The following is a 16,468-nucleotide window of genomic DNA, read 5'->3' as shown; positions in this document are numbered from 1 at the left end:
ACCCACACCGCTCTGGCTAATCAACAGGACAGACAGAGACTGTTCCCACTTCCCACAGTCAAAAAGACACCATTTAAATACTTCATTCACGACCAGGGCGACATTTAAAAGTCATAATGTTGACAAAAAACAGGTTCTCTCATATCCATTTTTTCCCCTATGTCACTATACAGGCAATTACAGCCCCAATTGATTATAAAATATGAATTATTGCACACATAAAAACCTCTGTACGTCGTCTGCATTGTGTGGAGGTTAAGGTCAGGGACACTCACCTAGCCTCCACCACGGTGGCGATGTCTGTGCCCAGGCAGTGTGGGCGTGGCAGGGTACAGATGAAGTGTAGGTTGACGGGGCTGAAGGCCCTAACCGTGCCGTCGGCACAGCCACAGAAGATCAGCTCGTCCGTCACAGACAGAGATGTGGCCTGACTGGTCTGCAGGGCAGAGGAGGATGGTTAGAGAGGACACACTTACTGTCCACTACGTAAAACACACACAGCAGGGTTTCCTCCACTACAGGATGTAGAGAAGACAGGACAGGGACCCGCCTGGCTCCATTCCCTTCTGCCTCACTAGAGCAACACATAGGGAATAGGGTGCTATTTGGGATGCAGCCCAGGACTTCAGGGAAATGAATTGCAGAGACAGCAGAAAATAGCTACAGTACTGTCTGTTAATGATATTGAACATATTGAATTGAAGACCATTGCCAGAGAGGCATCAAAGAACCCACTAGGAACTAGCAGTCACAGTGTTTCCCATAGGGTTTTTTTCAGCAGCGGCGGCAAGGTTAGCTTAGGGGAGTGGGGGGCGTGGCCAATGGCACGGTCTCCGACCCAACATTTTAAATGTCCAGCTCTTGGCCGTAGAAACAATATTTCCTGCAATTCTAGCTTTTTTGCATTGGGGCGGAGAAAAAATGTGTTATTTTTTTGTTCTTACGCTATCTGTGACTCAAATATTATAACAAAATCAATGGGGGCCACATTCCAATGACATTTGGGGAATTTTTGATTCTCCCTGAAGTCTAGTTTTTATCTTTGATAGTTCTCAAAAATGATCTTATTTAAAAATATGTTTCTCCATTATCTTCTCTTCATACTTTATAACTGGTTGAAGATGTTCAAGTTTACAGTGTAAACATTTTACCATCACGGAGAGAGTTCGGTATAACCAAACTCTTTTGTTTTTACGCAGAGGCTCGCCGCTGCTAAATTAACATAGGGGAAACATTGAGTAAGCATCACATACTTGTCTGTCTGTGGGAATACTGATTACCACACTTTACTGTAGCTAGGAACCTGAGTAAACAATATAAGAACATCTCTCAAGTAGTTTAATCTAGGCAGAAGAAGTGGCTTCACTAGAAAATAAATATTTTGAAAATTAAACAGTTCAACAACAAAACAGTATGACCGAAACAGAATAACATGCAGTATATTTCACTGTGGTGAAGGAGATGGGATATGGTATCCACTCCATGAACCACACATCATATATTTCACTGTGGTGAAGGAGATGGGATATGGTATCCACTCCATGAACCACACATCATATATTTCACTGTGGTGAAGGAGATGGGATATGGTATCCACTCCATGAACCACACATCATATATTTCACTGTGGTGAAGCAGGTGGGATATGGTATCCACTCCATGAACCACACATCATATATTTCACTGTGGTGAAGGAGATGGGATATGGTATCCACTCCATGAACCACACATCATATATTTCACTGTGGTGAAGGAGGTGGGATATGGTATCCACTCCATGAACCACACATCATATATTTCACTGTGGTGAAGGAGATGGGATATGGTATCCACTCCATGAACCACACATCATATATTTCACTGTGGGGAAGGAGGTGGGATATGGTATCCACTCCATGAACCACACATCATATATTTCACTGTGGTGAAGGAGGTGGGATATGGTATCCACTCCATGAACCACACATCATATATTTCACTGTGGTGAAGGAGGTGGGATATGGTATCCACTCCATGAACCACACATCATATATTTCACTGTGGTGAAGGAGATGGGATATGGTATCCACTCCATGAACCACACATCATATATTTCACTGTGGTGAAGGAGATGTGATATGGTATCCACTCCATGAACAACACATCATATATTTCACTGTGGTGAAGGAGATGTGATATGGTATCCACTCCATGAACCACACATCATATATTTCACTGTGGTGAAGGAGGTGGGATATGGTATCCACTCCATGAACCACACATCATATATTTCACTGTGGTGAAGGAGATGGGATATGGTATCCACTCCATGAACCACACATCATATATTTCACTGTGGTGAAGGAGGTGGGATATGGTATCCACTCCATGAACCACACATCATATATTTCACTGTGGTGAAGGAGGTGGGATATGGTATCCACTCCATGAACCACACATCATATATTTCACTGTGGTGAAGGAGATGGGATATGGTATCCACTCCATGAACCACACATCATATATTTCACTGTGGTGAAGGAGATGTGATATGGTATCCACTCCATGAACAACACATCATATATTTCACTGTGGTGAAGGAGATGTGATATGGTATCCACTCCATGAACCACACATCATATATTTCACTGTGGTGAAGGAGGTGGGATATGGTATCCACTCCATGAACCACACATCATATATTTCACTGTGGTGAAGGAGGTGGGATATGGTATCCACTCCATGAACCACACATCATATATTTCACTGTGGTGAAGGAGATGGGATATGGTATCCACTCCATGAACAACACATCATATATTTCACTGTGGTGAAGGAGATGTGATATGGTATCCACTCCATGAACAACACATCATATATTTCACTGTGGTGAAGGAGATGGGATATGGTATCCACTCCATGAACCACACATCATATATTTCACTGTGGTGAAGGAGGTGGGATATGGTATCCACTCCATGAACCACACATCATATATTTCACTGTGGTGAAGGAGGTGGGATATGGTATCCACTCCATGAACAACACATCATATATTTCACTGTGGTGAAGGAGATGTGATATGGTATCCACTCCATGAACCACACATCATATATTTCACTGTGGTGAAGGAGGTGGGATATGGTATCCACTCCATGAACCACACATCATATATTTCACTGTGGTGAAGGAGGTGGGATATGGTATCCACTCCATGAACCACACATCATATATTTCACTGTGGTGAAGGAGATGGGATATGGTATCCACTCCATGAACCACACATCATATATTTCACTGTGGTGAAGGAGATGGGATATGGTATCCACTCCATGAACCACACATCATATATTTCACTGTGGTGAAGGAGATGGGATATGGTATCCACTCCATGAACCACACATCATATATTTCACTGTGGTGAAGGAGATGGGATATGGTATCCACTCCATGAACCACACATCATATATTTCACTGTGGTGAAGGAGATGGGATATGGTATCCACTCCATGAACCACACATCATATATTTCACTGTGGTGAAGGAGGTGGGATATGGTATCCACTCCATGAACCACACATCATATATTTCACTGTGGTGAAGGAGGTGGGATATGGTATCCACTCCATGAACCACACATCATATATTTCACTGTGGTGAAGGAGATGGGATATGGTATCCACTCCATGAACCACACATCATATATTTCACTGTGGTGAAGGAGATGTGATATGGTATCCACTCCATGAACAACACATCATATATTTCACTGTGGTGAAGGAGATGTGATATGGTATCCACTCCATGAACCACACATCATATATTTCACTGTGGTGAAGGAGGTGGGATATGGTATCCACTCCATGAACCACACATCATATATTTCACTGTGGTGAAGGAGGTGGGATATGGTATCCACTCCATGAACCACACATCATATATTTCACTGTGGTGAAGGAGATGGGATATGGTATCCACTCCATGAACCACACATCATATATTTCACTGTGGTGAAGGAGATGTGATATGGTATCCACTCCATGAACAACACATCATATATTTCACTGTGGTGAAGGAGATGGGATATGGTATCCACTCCATGAACCACACATCATATATTTCACTGTGGTGAAGGAGGTGGGATATGGTATCCACTCCATGAACCACACATCATATATTTCACTGTGGTGAAGGAGGTGGGATATGGTATCCACTCCATGAACCACACATCATATATTTCACTGTGGTGAAGGAGATGGGATATGGTATCCACTCCATGAACCACACATCATATATTTCACTGTGGTGAAGGAGGTGGGATATGGTATCCACTCCATGAACCACACATCATATATTTCACTGTGGTGAAGGAGGTGGGATATGGTATCCACTCCATGAACCACAGAACAGATCCAGATCTAGGCATCCAGCTTGAAAATAACACACAATATCATTTTACCAGAATGATGCTTGAAATGATGAATAACAGTAATTCAGTCAGGCATGCAGCCCAGAATGGACACAGCTTTTTCTCCAAGTCCAATAACAGTCATTTACTAAATGTTTTTTTGATACATTCTCCACTTGGGTTGCATGCTGTGTTTTCCCAACAGTCAGTGCACTGCTAACTACGGCATGCCAGAGAAGCAACCATCTTAGAAGGGGAGAAACCAAAATATACGAAAGTGGCAGCTTCAAGTGGCCTCTGGGGAAGAGTGTAGTTGTGACAGAGGATGATCCCGCTCATGGCCTACAGCAGATAAGATATGCAGTTCATATGAGGGGATGAAAGACATGTCCTAGTTGGCTGTTGTGGTCACATGATACAGGCTAGATCACAGCCTGCTTTTAAATTAATCCACACTGGTAGCTTCACAGTGAGAATGTTAAGAGCGTAAATTTATGAAGTTTTGAGATGAGCAGCTTGAGTGGAGAGGTTGATATCAGCTGTCTGATATGCCAGGATGGAATGTGATGGAGTAGCTGCAGTTGAGACAGAACAAGCATTGTAGTTCTCTCTCCCTCCCTCTCTCTCTCTCTCCCTCCCTCCCCATCTCTCTCTCTCTCTCTCCCTCCCTCCCTCCCTCCCTCCCCATCCCTCTCCCTCCCCCTCCCCCTCCCTCCCTCCCCCCCATCTCTCTCTCCCTCCCCATCCCTCCCTCCCTCCCTCCCTCCCTCCAATGCTTTGGTCCTGTGTCTGCTACAAAAGCATGACTGTACACCCACTTCTGCCCTGTTAGCAGGAAGGTAGCAGAGTGGGGTTACAATCATGTGGTACAAGTTCAGGAAAAGGTTGTTGTGACCTCAGAGCTGGTTTGATCGTAATGCTGCATGAATTCTGTAGCCGGAGAGGCAGGTAGCCTAGTGGTTAAGAGTGTTGGGCCAGTAACCAAAAGGTCACTGGTTCTGTCGATGTGCCCTTGAGCAAGGCACTTAACAATAATCACTCCTGTTACTCGTTCTGGATAAGAGCTTCTGCTAAATGACTAAAATGTCAAATGTAATGTAAACTATAAAAGCTGACTGTTTGACTGATAATTCCCATGCAGTACATTACAGCTAAAACCCACAAACAGAGTATCCCACAAATCAACATCATTTTCTCAGGCCCTCAGAACTTGAGGTGAGTACTAGCAGTGAAGTGAGCAGTATCTATCTAAGGCCTGGGGTGGAAACACTGATGAGTTCATGTTTGTTCTCACACCAAAGTAAAGTGACCAGTGATGTGAGCAGTGATGCTGATAATGGCATCACATTGACCACAGCTTGTCATGTGAATTAATGTCAGCCTATAGCGAAAGGTGGTGCTCACATCAACACACACCAATGGGGTGGAATGTCAAAGGCATGATAGAATGCAGCATTCTGAGAAACCCTCCAATTGGATGCTCAGGGAAAACGGAGGGGGCGGGGAATAACTTTCAGCTGATGTGACATGGAACTGCAGGACAGGCAATGGACAGACTTACTGTGACACTGTCGTTCTTCTGGACAGTGTGAGAGGAGGAAAAAGCACAACAACACTGATATTAGACAGACAGCAGCATGGAAGGTCAAATTAATACTCCAACACGAGCCAGTTGTCTGTCTATAATTTACCTTTATACAGAAGTGAAAGCTGTGTTTTGTAGGACAAAGTCGGTGGCTAGATTACATGTAGAATGAGGAATATTTTGAAGTAGCTCAGTCAAGTGAAAGTTTGAAACTGTGCCACATATAGATTGAAAGGGGGTTATATTCGAATCTGATCATGCAGTAGAAAGCTGTGATAAATCACTAACTCTCTCTCTGCCAACATTTACACATAATCATTACAATAGTGATACATCTCCATTCATTCAGACAGTTTTAGACAAAACGATTCAGTGCTACTCTACGCCTGTGGATACAGCCAGGCAGCTACAGTCTCAGTGAAACAGGGAAGTAGCCTACTGCCTGAATTTGTCCAATAAACTGGAATATGTCATCAAATTCAGGGTTTCATTTTTAGTTTATATGCCTTTTCAACCCTGCAGAGGAATACTTATGATTATAATTATTGAGTCAAGGAAGCAGATTCTTGATTTTACGAATTTGTCTTATAACAAGTCTCATGTCTGTTTTCGGTTGCAAAAGGTTTTGCTACGTTGTGCCCTTAATGAACGTGACGCCAGAGTCTACTAACTCACCCGTAGCTCCACCCATTTGTCCAGCAGGCGTTTGTCACTGAACTCGCAGAGCAGGCCCGAGGAGGTGATGCAGAAGGTGCTGCCGGCTTTACGACCCTTCCCACATGCCACGTCACTGAAGAAGTTGTTCCTCAGCTCCCCCAGGAGCCCCGAGCGACCCAGCAGAGGAACCGTGGCGTTCACCTAGCAGACGGACAGAGGGAGGCAGGGAGGGAAGAAGGAATGGAGAGACGGTTAGAGAGACATTGCTATGGGGTCTGATAGATCGAGTCCATCAGTTTGTTATCCCAAACCCCGGGATGTAAGACCTTCTATACGGCCTCAACATGGCTATTGAAGTTGATATGTGACATTTGTCTTTATTCTAATAGCTTGAGCGATTAGAGAGAAGTTTCCCCAACTGTTCTTCTGACCTCCAACCCTCCATTGTACATATTTGTTACATTCCAACAAAAAACATTTCCTTTATGAAAGTCTTATAAATTGAAAAATTATTTCTACAGCTTATTAGCGTACACCTAATATGTCCCCCCCGTTGATGATGCTCATTATATATATTGTTGAACCAAAAGATTACATGTAACAGATATATATTATTGTTCGGAGAAATGAAGGCTATTCCATGCCAGAAACTGAAGATCTCGTACAACGCTGTGTACTACTCCCTTCAAAGAACAGAGCAAACTGGCCCTAACCAGAATAGAAAGACGAGTAGGAGGCCCCGGTGCACAACTGAGCAAGAGGACAAGTACATTAGTGTGTGTAGTTTGAGAAACAGACACCTCACAAGTCCTCAACGTCAACAGTGAAGAGGCGACTCCAGGATGCTGGCCTTCTAGGCAGAGTTGCAAAGAAAAAGCAATAGACTGGCCAATAAAAAGAAAAGATTAAGATGAGCAAAATAACACAGACACTGGACAGAGGAAGGTTGGAAAAAGTTATGGACAGACGAATATAAGTTTGAGGTGTTCAGAACACAAAGAACAACATTCGTGAGACAGAAAAAAATGAAGATGCTGGAGGAGTGCTTGACGCTATCTGTCTAGCATGGTGGAGGCAATGTGATGGTCTGGGGATGCTTTGGTTGTGGTAAAGTGGGAGCTTTGTACAGGGTAAAAGGGATCTTGAAGAAGGAAGGTTATCACTCCATTTTGCAACGCCATGCCATACCCTGTGGACGGTGCTTAATTGGAGCCAGTTTCCTCCTACAACAGGACAATGACCCAAAGCACAGCTCCAAACTATGCAAGAACTACTTAGGGAAGAAGCAGTCATCTGGTATTCTGTCTATAATGGAGTGGCCAGCACAGTCACCGGATCTCAACCCTATTGAGCTGTTGTGGGAGCAGCTTGACCGTATGGTACGTAAGAAGTGCCCATCAAGCCAATCCAACTTGTGAGAGGTGCTTCAGGAAGCATGGGGTGAAATCTCTTCAGATTACCTCAATAAATTGACAACTAGAATGCCAAAGGTCTGCAAGGCTATAATTGCTGCAAATGGAGGATTATATGACGAAAGCAAATTTTCAAATTAAAAATAATTATAACATCTTGACTATATTTCCTATTCATTTTGCAACTCATTTCATGTATGTTTTCATGGAAAACAAGGACATTTCCTAAGTGACCCCAAACTTTTGAACGGTAGTGTATATCCATATCAACATTTATACTGAACAAAAATATAAACACAATATGCAAGAATTCAAGATTTTACTCCCTTACAGTTCATAGAAGGAAATCAGTCAAGTGAAATAAATTCATTAGGCCCTAATCTATGGATTTCACATGACTGGGCAGGGGCGCAGAGGCCCACCCACTTGGGAGCCAAGTCTACCCACTGGGGAGCCAGGCCCAACCAATCAGAATATGTTTTTGCCTACAAAAGGGCTTTATTACAGACAGAAATACTTCTCAGCAACAGCTCTGTTGGACATTCCTGCAGTCAGCATGCCAATTGCACACTCCCTCAAAACTTGAGACATCGGTGGCATTGTGTTATGTGACAAAACTGCACATTTTAGAGTGGCCTTTTATTGTCCCCAGCACAAGGAGCACCTGTGTAATGACAATGCTGTTTAATCAGTTTCTTGATATGCCACACCTGTCAGGTGGATGGATTATCTTGGCAATGGAGAAATGCTCACTAAACAGGGATGAACACAAATTTGTGCACAACATTGTAGAGAAATAAGCTTTTGTGTGTATGGAACATTTCTGGGATCTTTTATTTAAACTCATGAAAAATGGGACCAACACTTTACATGTTGTGTTTATATTTTTGTTCAGTTTAGTTTTATCCATGTTGAGGCTATATAGTGTTTGTTTAAATTGTTTACAAATATTGGCTTATATTTTGGGTTCTGATGGTGTACGACAGGTGAACTAAGCTCAGGAGGCATTTATACATTATATTCTTCAGGAAACAATCAATGGGCACATATCATTCGTTTACATCAAAAATGGATGTAGCAACTGCACACTGCCCCTTTAAGAAATGTTGTTGTTGGTGTGACTGTGTGGATACCTTGGATGATTTGGTGTGACTGTGTGAATACCTTGGATGATTTGGTGTGACTGTGTGAATACCTTGGATGATTTGGTGTGACTGTGTGAATACCTTGGATGATTTGGTGTGACTGTGTGGATACCTTGGATGATTTGGTGTGACTGTGTGGATACCTTGGATGATTTGGTGTGACTGTGTGAATACCTTGGATGATTTGGTGTGACTGTGTGAATACCTTGGATGATTTGGTGTGACTGTGTGAATACCTTGGACGATTTGGTGTGATCCAGGTACCAGAACTTGACGTGCCTGTTCCCTGCCGTGACAAAGTAGTTGCTGTCATCTGAGAAGGACACAGCTGTGACTTTACTGGACACCTTGTTGGCTGCCACCACTATGTTTTTCTGAGCAGAGAAGAAGAGCACAGAACAGAACTTTAGATCAACGGTGGATTTATACTTTGTCCTCAGACAAGAATAAAGTAAAAATAGTATAAAACATTGAAGGGTAGCTCAAAAACAGCACTTTCCACTATAACGGTCTAGTGCATTTGGAAAGTATTCAGACATTTTCAACATTTTGTTATATTACAGCCTTAATCTAAACATTTTTATTTTTATTTTTTTTAATCTCTCCTCAATCTACACACAATACCCCATAATGACAAAGCGAATGTATTAAAAATAAAAAACAGAATTACCTGATAAGTATTCAGACCCTTTTCTATGAGACTCAAAAATGAGCTCAGGTGCTTCCTGTTTCCACTAATCATCCTTGAGATGTTTCTACAACATGATTTGAGTCCAGCTATGATATACTCAATTGATTGGACATGATTTGAAAGGCACACACCTGTCTATATAAGGTCCCACAGTTGACAGTGCATGTCAGAGCAAAAACCAAGCCATGAGGTTGAAGGAATTGTCCATAGAGCTCCGAGACAGGATTGTGTAACAGCACCAATCTGGGGAAAGGTACCAAAAAATGTATGCAGCATTGAAGGTCCCCAAGAACACAGTGGCCTCCATCAATATTAAATGAAAGATGTTTGGAACCACCAAGACTCTTTCTAGAGCTGACCGCCCAGCCAAACTGACCAATCGGGGGAGAAGGGCCTTGGTCAGCGAGGTGACCAAGAACCCGATGGTCACCCTGACAGAGCTCCAGAGTTCCTTTGTGGAGATGGGAGAACATTCCAGAAGGACAACCATCTCTGCAGCACTCCACCAATCAGGCCTTTATGGTAGAGTGGTCAGACGGAAGCCACTCCTCGGTAAAAGGCACATGACAGCCCGCTTGGAGTTTGCCAAAAGGCACCTAAAGGACTCTCAGACCATGAGAAACAAGACTCTCTGGTCTGATGAAACCAAGATTGAACTCTTTGGCCTGAATGCCAAGCGTCACGTCTGGAGGAAACCTGGCACCATCTCTACGGTAAAGCATAGTGGTGGTGGCAGCATCATGCTGTGGGGATGTTTGTCAGTGGCAGGGACGTGGAGACTAGTCAGGATCGAGGCAAAGATGAACAGCGCAAAGTACAGAGATATCATTGATGAAAACCTGCTCCAGAGCACTCAGGACATTAGAGTGGGGCGAAGGTACACATTCCAACAGAACAACGACCCTAAGGACACAGCCAAGACAACGCAGGAGTGGCTTCGGGACAAGTCTCTAAATGTCCTTGAGTCCAGCCAGAGCCTGGACTTGAACCCGATCGAACATCTCTGGAGAGGCCTGAAAATAGCTGTGCAGCGACGCTCCCCATCCAACCTGACAGAGCTTGAGAGGATCTGCAGAGAAGAATGGGGGAAACTCCCTAAATACACATGTGCCAAGCTTGTAGCGTCATACCCAACTCGATGCTGTAATCGCTGCTAAAGGTGCTTCAACAAAGTACTGAGTAAAGGGTCTGAATACTTATGGATATGCCATACTTATGGTTTTTTTAATGTTTTTTTTTGTACATATATATATTTAAAATGCTAACATTTCTAAGAACCTGTTTTTGCTTTGTCATTACTTTGTCATTAGTTTAGAGCGTTGCTAGCTACCTTCCAGGCCCAAACATTGATAATCATGTCGTGCTGGTATCCCACGCTGACGATGTACTTGCTGTTGGGGGAGAACGCCACACAGGAGATGCCGTACTTATGTTCCTGTAACTCAGCAACCTGGGTCCGTTCTGCAACGTCCCACACCCGCACAGCAGGCATGTGTCCACTCTGGAGAGAGAGAGAGAGAGATGAGAGAGAGACAGAAAGAGAGAGAGAGAGGGAGAGAGGGAGAGAGAGGGAGAGAGACACGAGAGAGACCCGAGAGAAACAGAGACACGAGAGAGAGAGACAGAGAGAGACACGAGAGAGAGAGAGACACGAGAGAGAGACAGACAGAGAGACACGAGAGAGAGAGAGAGAGAGAGAGAGACGAGAGAGAGACAGACAGAGAGACACGAGAGAGAGACAGAGAGACACGAGAGAGAGACAGAGAGACACGAGAGAGAGACAGACAGAGAGACACGAGAGAGAGACAGACAGAGAGACACGAGAGAGAGAGACAGACAGAGAGAGCGAGAGAGAGAGAGCGAGAGAGAGAGACAAGAGACAGAAACAGAGAGAGAGAAAGAGAGACAGAGAGAGACAGAGAGAGAGAGACAGACAGAGAGACACGAGAGAGAGACAGACAGAGAGACACGAGAGAGAGAGAGAGAGAGACACGAGAGAGAGACAGACAGAGAGACATGAGAGAGAGAGAGAGAGAGACACACGAGAGAGAGAGAGAGAGAGAGAGAGAGACACACGAGAGAGAGACAGACAGAGACACGAGAGAGAGAGAGACACACGAGAGAGAGAGAGAGAGACACACGAGAGAGAGACAGACAGAGAGAGACACGAGAGAGAGAGAGAGAGAGAGAGAGACAGAGAGAGACACGAGAGAGACACGAGAGAGAGACACGAGAGAGAGACAGAGATAAACAGAGAGAGAGAGAGAGAGAGATAGAGATAAACAGAGAGAGACAAAGAGAGAGAGAGACAGACAAATACAGACAGAGAGAGAAAGAGAGACAGAGAAAGAGAGACAGAGAAAGAGAGACAGAGAGTGAGTCACAGAGAGAGAGACAGCCAGCCATTGTGCTTGTTTTAACTCTACACACCATGTGTCACACATCCCCCCCATCCACACATTTTATATTAATTTATTTCACGTTTATTTATATCGGCAAGTCGATTCTTATAATAACCACCTGACAGGTTTGTGTTCACAAGGTGATGTCGCCACAGTCAGAATCCCTGGATCATGCAGATGGACAGGAGACGCTCTAGTCTCCACTAAGCTTTTCAATGTACCCTGTAACTGCTTACTAATCCGCTAATGATTTGTCTTATGCAACTCAACGACAGAACAGAAGATCAAGTGGAGGGAATTTAAAGAGGACAGGCGAGGGAAGCTTCAGCCAGGAAATATATTCTAATCCATCCCTAGTACCTTCTTCCCCTCTGCAGGCAGTGGCTTTGTACGCATCATTCTTATACTGGCTATGGGAAGAGGTCCCGTATGAGCGACATAAGGCATATTTCTACCAATGTCAGATACGTGTAGTGTTTTGATGGTAAATAAATATAACCAACTACAGTAGCAGCTAGGGACAGTAAACCCATGGTTGGGATTAGCTTTGCTGCACCTCCTTAGAACAAAACAATCAGGAGAGATGTTGTCTAGCTCTTTAAAAGAAAGAACAGAGGCAGACTGAACAGAGGGACCTCCCTTTGAGAGCATACATAGGGTAGGCAGCATGGTCACTGGCAGCATGGTCAGTTAGCTACACCACAGAGGACAGAGAGACAGGGTGAGCTGAGCACCAGCACGTGCTGTGTGCCTTCTGCCACTGGCACATCCATGGAAGTCTCCCTCTTTCTCTTCCCTCCCCTCCAGACAGCTGACAGAGTCAGTCTGGCACCCTGCCCCCTCCTTGCTGCCATGGCAACCCTGCAACAGCACACACACTTTTCTGGCTAGTATGGATTAAACTAACACACACGCGCGCACACTGACAGAGTCAATGGTGCAGCGCGAACACACACACACACACACACACACACACACACACACACACACACACACACACACACACACACACACACACACACACACACACACACAGTCCTTTGTAAATGTGGCACAGACAGTGTTCCGTTTATGAACTGTGGGGTTGGACACTGCAATGATAGCTCTGCCATGCCCTGGCAGTGGAGCAGGAAACAGTCAGCACTTTTTTAGGAAGCTACAGTTGAAGTATCATAATTTCATCACGGCATGCAAAGACATAATACAGGGCCCTAAAAAATCTGTGTTATATTTTGCCTGATTCTGTTTATTTTTTCCCCAAATTCTGTTTTCTCCATTTTGTTTCTCCAGGTGTCCGTTTTCCCCATTTTTTCAAGGTTTTCACTCTCAAAATCACACTTTTCTTTATAGAAAAAACACTAAATTGAGTGTTGAAGTCCACAACAATGTTTAAACCACATCAGGAGACCAATATTGAGGTCTGGGAATGTTTTGAGGAATTTAGATTTTGGGGTGTAGTTATCCTTTAATTCCAGCGCTAGCAAGAAGCTTTTCTTTCGCAGTGTTTTGTAGCGCACATGTGATGGTAGAGTTTGCAAAACAAATACCCACTGGATTGATGCAAATAATTATGATATCATTCTGCCAGGTCAGCATAGGCTACTTTGTAGTTAACATTTAACTAAGGTTTTTGTGAAAGCCTTTCCATCCACCAGAAGACTTTTCATTAGCATCATCGCTAACAGCTACACAAAGTGGTAGACACACGCACGGCACACACACTGACAGGGAATTCTGGTTGCTTCTTCAGCAAGTTGCAGGAAATACGAATCACTGATGGATTCTGTTCCTAATCTTATGATACAATTTGACAAATGAATTAACTTTAAATACATTTAGTTGATTCCCTAATTAAGTTGACACATTTTTTTATATCGTTGAATTCTGTTTTAATGTCTGGATTCTGTGATTCTGTCCATGTTTTTTTTCGCATCACGGATTTTATAGGTCCCCAACAATGGAATGACACTCACCTCTCCTGTGACCACAAATTTGCCATCAGGGGAAAATGACAGAGTGGTGATGGTTTTCCTGTGAAGAGAATAGGAGACAGAGAGAAGAGGAAACGTTTCATTACTGTCGAAAATAAGTGAATGCATCCTGGTCTCGAGGAGTTTTTCCGCTTGGGGTGTACTCTATAACAATGGCACACTCACCACAATCAATACATCAAATCTGATGATTATCGTCACACACTAAAGTAGAGATTAGAGACTCCTACACCACAGGAAAGGAGTCCTACACAATTGCTGCTGTACCAACAGTACAGTCTGAGAATAGTAAAATGATACACCCTGTGGTGGTAAAGACATGAGTTTAAAGAAACAGTGTCTGCGCTGATTGATCGCCTCAATGGCCTGTGACTGGGAGTCAAATGGTTGTTTAACAGGTTCAATTTCAAGGTGTTTCTTAAACTGTTGAAGCAGTTATTCCGGGCCAGTACTGGTACACAGAGACATTGTCTGGCAACCTGTTGTGCAATACTTCATCGGAAATAAAGTTATGCCCTAGGGCTTATGTGGGGAAGCGTCTGCCATTTGGAACGCACATTCCCCCCCTAGCTAAGTGTCAAATGTTTGATGCATAGCCAAGCAGCTTTTCTCTTATCAAATGTTGTACTAAGCATTACTGTACTGTGATCTAATCATGGCAGAGTAATAATTAGTCTGTAGAGTGATGAGCAGTAGGAGTAGAGTAGAGAGGGTATTAAGTTCCAGTTTTAGCTTCCAACAAGGAGAGATTACGAAAACAAACTCATCTCGCTATATGACAGAATGAAGACTGGATGGAGCCAGCTAGTCACATTGATTTAGAGGACGTCTTTTCAGCCCTAATGACGCGACCACGTCTGCCTACCTCTGCCTTTACCATACATGAAAGGGGTTGGCAGTGGCTTTGAAGCCGGGGTGCTGCTTTGGTCGTGGCTGACTGTCTGTCCAGTGCTCTTGTTCAGTCGTTCCATAAGCCATGTTGTGTTAGGCACTATAGACTAGCTCCCTCCCTCATCCAGATGGCCTGTGTTAACAGGTCCTACAGGGTTAGGCAATCCTACTCCATGGAACCACAAATCTTCCCTATTATTCTACAACGTAGAGAATATTAAAACTAAAGAAAAACCCTGGAATGAGTAAGCGTGTCCAAACTTTTGACTGGTACTGCATATGGGTGGCAGGTAGCCTCGAGGTTAGAGCGTTGGGCCAGTAATCGAAAGATCACTTGTTCGAATCCCGGAGCCGACAAGGTGAAAAGTCTGTCGCTGTGGCCTTGGGCAAGGCACTTAACCTGAAATGCTCCAGGGGTTCCCACTGAATTGATGCCAGGTCAGCATAGGCTACTTTGTAGTTAACATTTAACTAAGGTTTTTGTGAAAGCCTTTCCATCTACCAGAAGACTTTTCATTAGCATCATCGCTAACAGCTACACAAAGTGGTAGACACACGCACGGCACACACACTGACAGGGAATTCTGGTTGCCTCTTCAGAAAGTTGCAGGAAATACGAATCACTGATGGATTCTGTTATTGTCTTATGATAAACTTGGACATGTCTTGAGACACAGGTGATGGCTGGGTATGTAGCCTATGCACCAAATCAAGACTATTGTCATGGGATTGCTATTACAATCTTTACTGTTGTAGTTTTGTTTTTGTATGTCAGCGACGTATGAGGAGGAACCCTGAAGCCTAAGTGACTGACTAGCTGGCTGCAGCCATGCACTCTCTTGGCTTCGCCTGGCTTGACGGACTGAACAGGAGGCAGCAGTTATATCGTATGAAGCCTCACCTGGAGCTGTTGAGGATGTGATGCTGTTTGTTCTTCTTGGGGTTCAGCAGCACCACCACACATCTGTAGGAAAGAGAAGGAACGAGAATAGGGTTTAGAATACATAGATTTACTCAGGGGAATGACCCCAATAATCAAGGCTCAGTGGTCTCCCATGTAGCTCAGTTGGTAGAGCATGGTGCTTGCAACGCCAGTGTTGTGGGTTTGATTCCCATGGGGGACCAGTACAAAAGAAGCATGGAAATATATGCACTAATACTGTAAGTCGCTCTGGATAAGAGGGTCTGCTAAAATGACACATTTAAAATGGACTGCAAAGTGCTAGATAAAAAGTAAAGTAAACTAACATGCAAAGTTAGGTAAGTAGTAAACTTAAATATAGCTACTGCAGAGAGTGTGGACTGAG

General features: G+C 43.8%; 1 protein-coding gene across 5 annotated transcripts in view; it reads right to left on the bottom strand.

Annotated features, from left to right (window-relative positions):
- Positions 1–16,468, bottom strand: part of LOC112256864 (mitogen-activated protein kinase-binding protein 1-like) — a 57,591-nt gene that overhangs the window by 24,077 nt on the left and 17,046 nt on the right. For 4 of the 5 annotated variants that reach the window (XM_024430413.2, XM_042325294.1, XM_042325293.1 and 1 more), the window contains exons 3-9: positions 16,063–16,125; positions 14,253–14,310; positions 11,208–11,378; positions 9,423–9,560; positions 6,648–6,830; positions 5,949–5,966; positions 276–436 (exon numbers count right to left, since the gene is read on the bottom strand). In XM_024430413.2, the coding sequence (XP_024286181.2) occupies positions 276–436; positions 5,949–5,966; positions 6,648–6,830; positions 9,423–9,560; positions 11,208–11,378; positions 14,253–14,310; positions 16,063–16,125 (792 nt within the window). The remainder of the gene's footprint in view (positions 1–275; positions 437–5,948; positions 5,967–6,647; positions 6,831–9,422; positions 9,561–11,207; positions 11,379–14,252; positions 14,311–16,062; positions 16,126–16,468) is intronic. The other variant, XM_042325295.1, reaches the window with a different exon arrangement.

The sequence above is a fragment of the Oncorhynchus tshawytscha genome, linkage group LG08 (genome assembly GCF_018296145.1).
Source record: "Oncorhynchus tshawytscha isolate Ot180627B linkage group LG08, Otsh_v2.0, whole genome shotgun sequence".
Classification (NCBI taxonomy): domain Eukaryota; kingdom Metazoa; phylum Chordata; class Actinopteri; order Salmoniformes; family Salmonidae; genus Oncorhynchus; species Oncorhynchus tshawytscha.
Note: the sequence above shows the minus strand (reverse complement) of the source record. Positions and strands in the feature narration are given on the sequence as shown.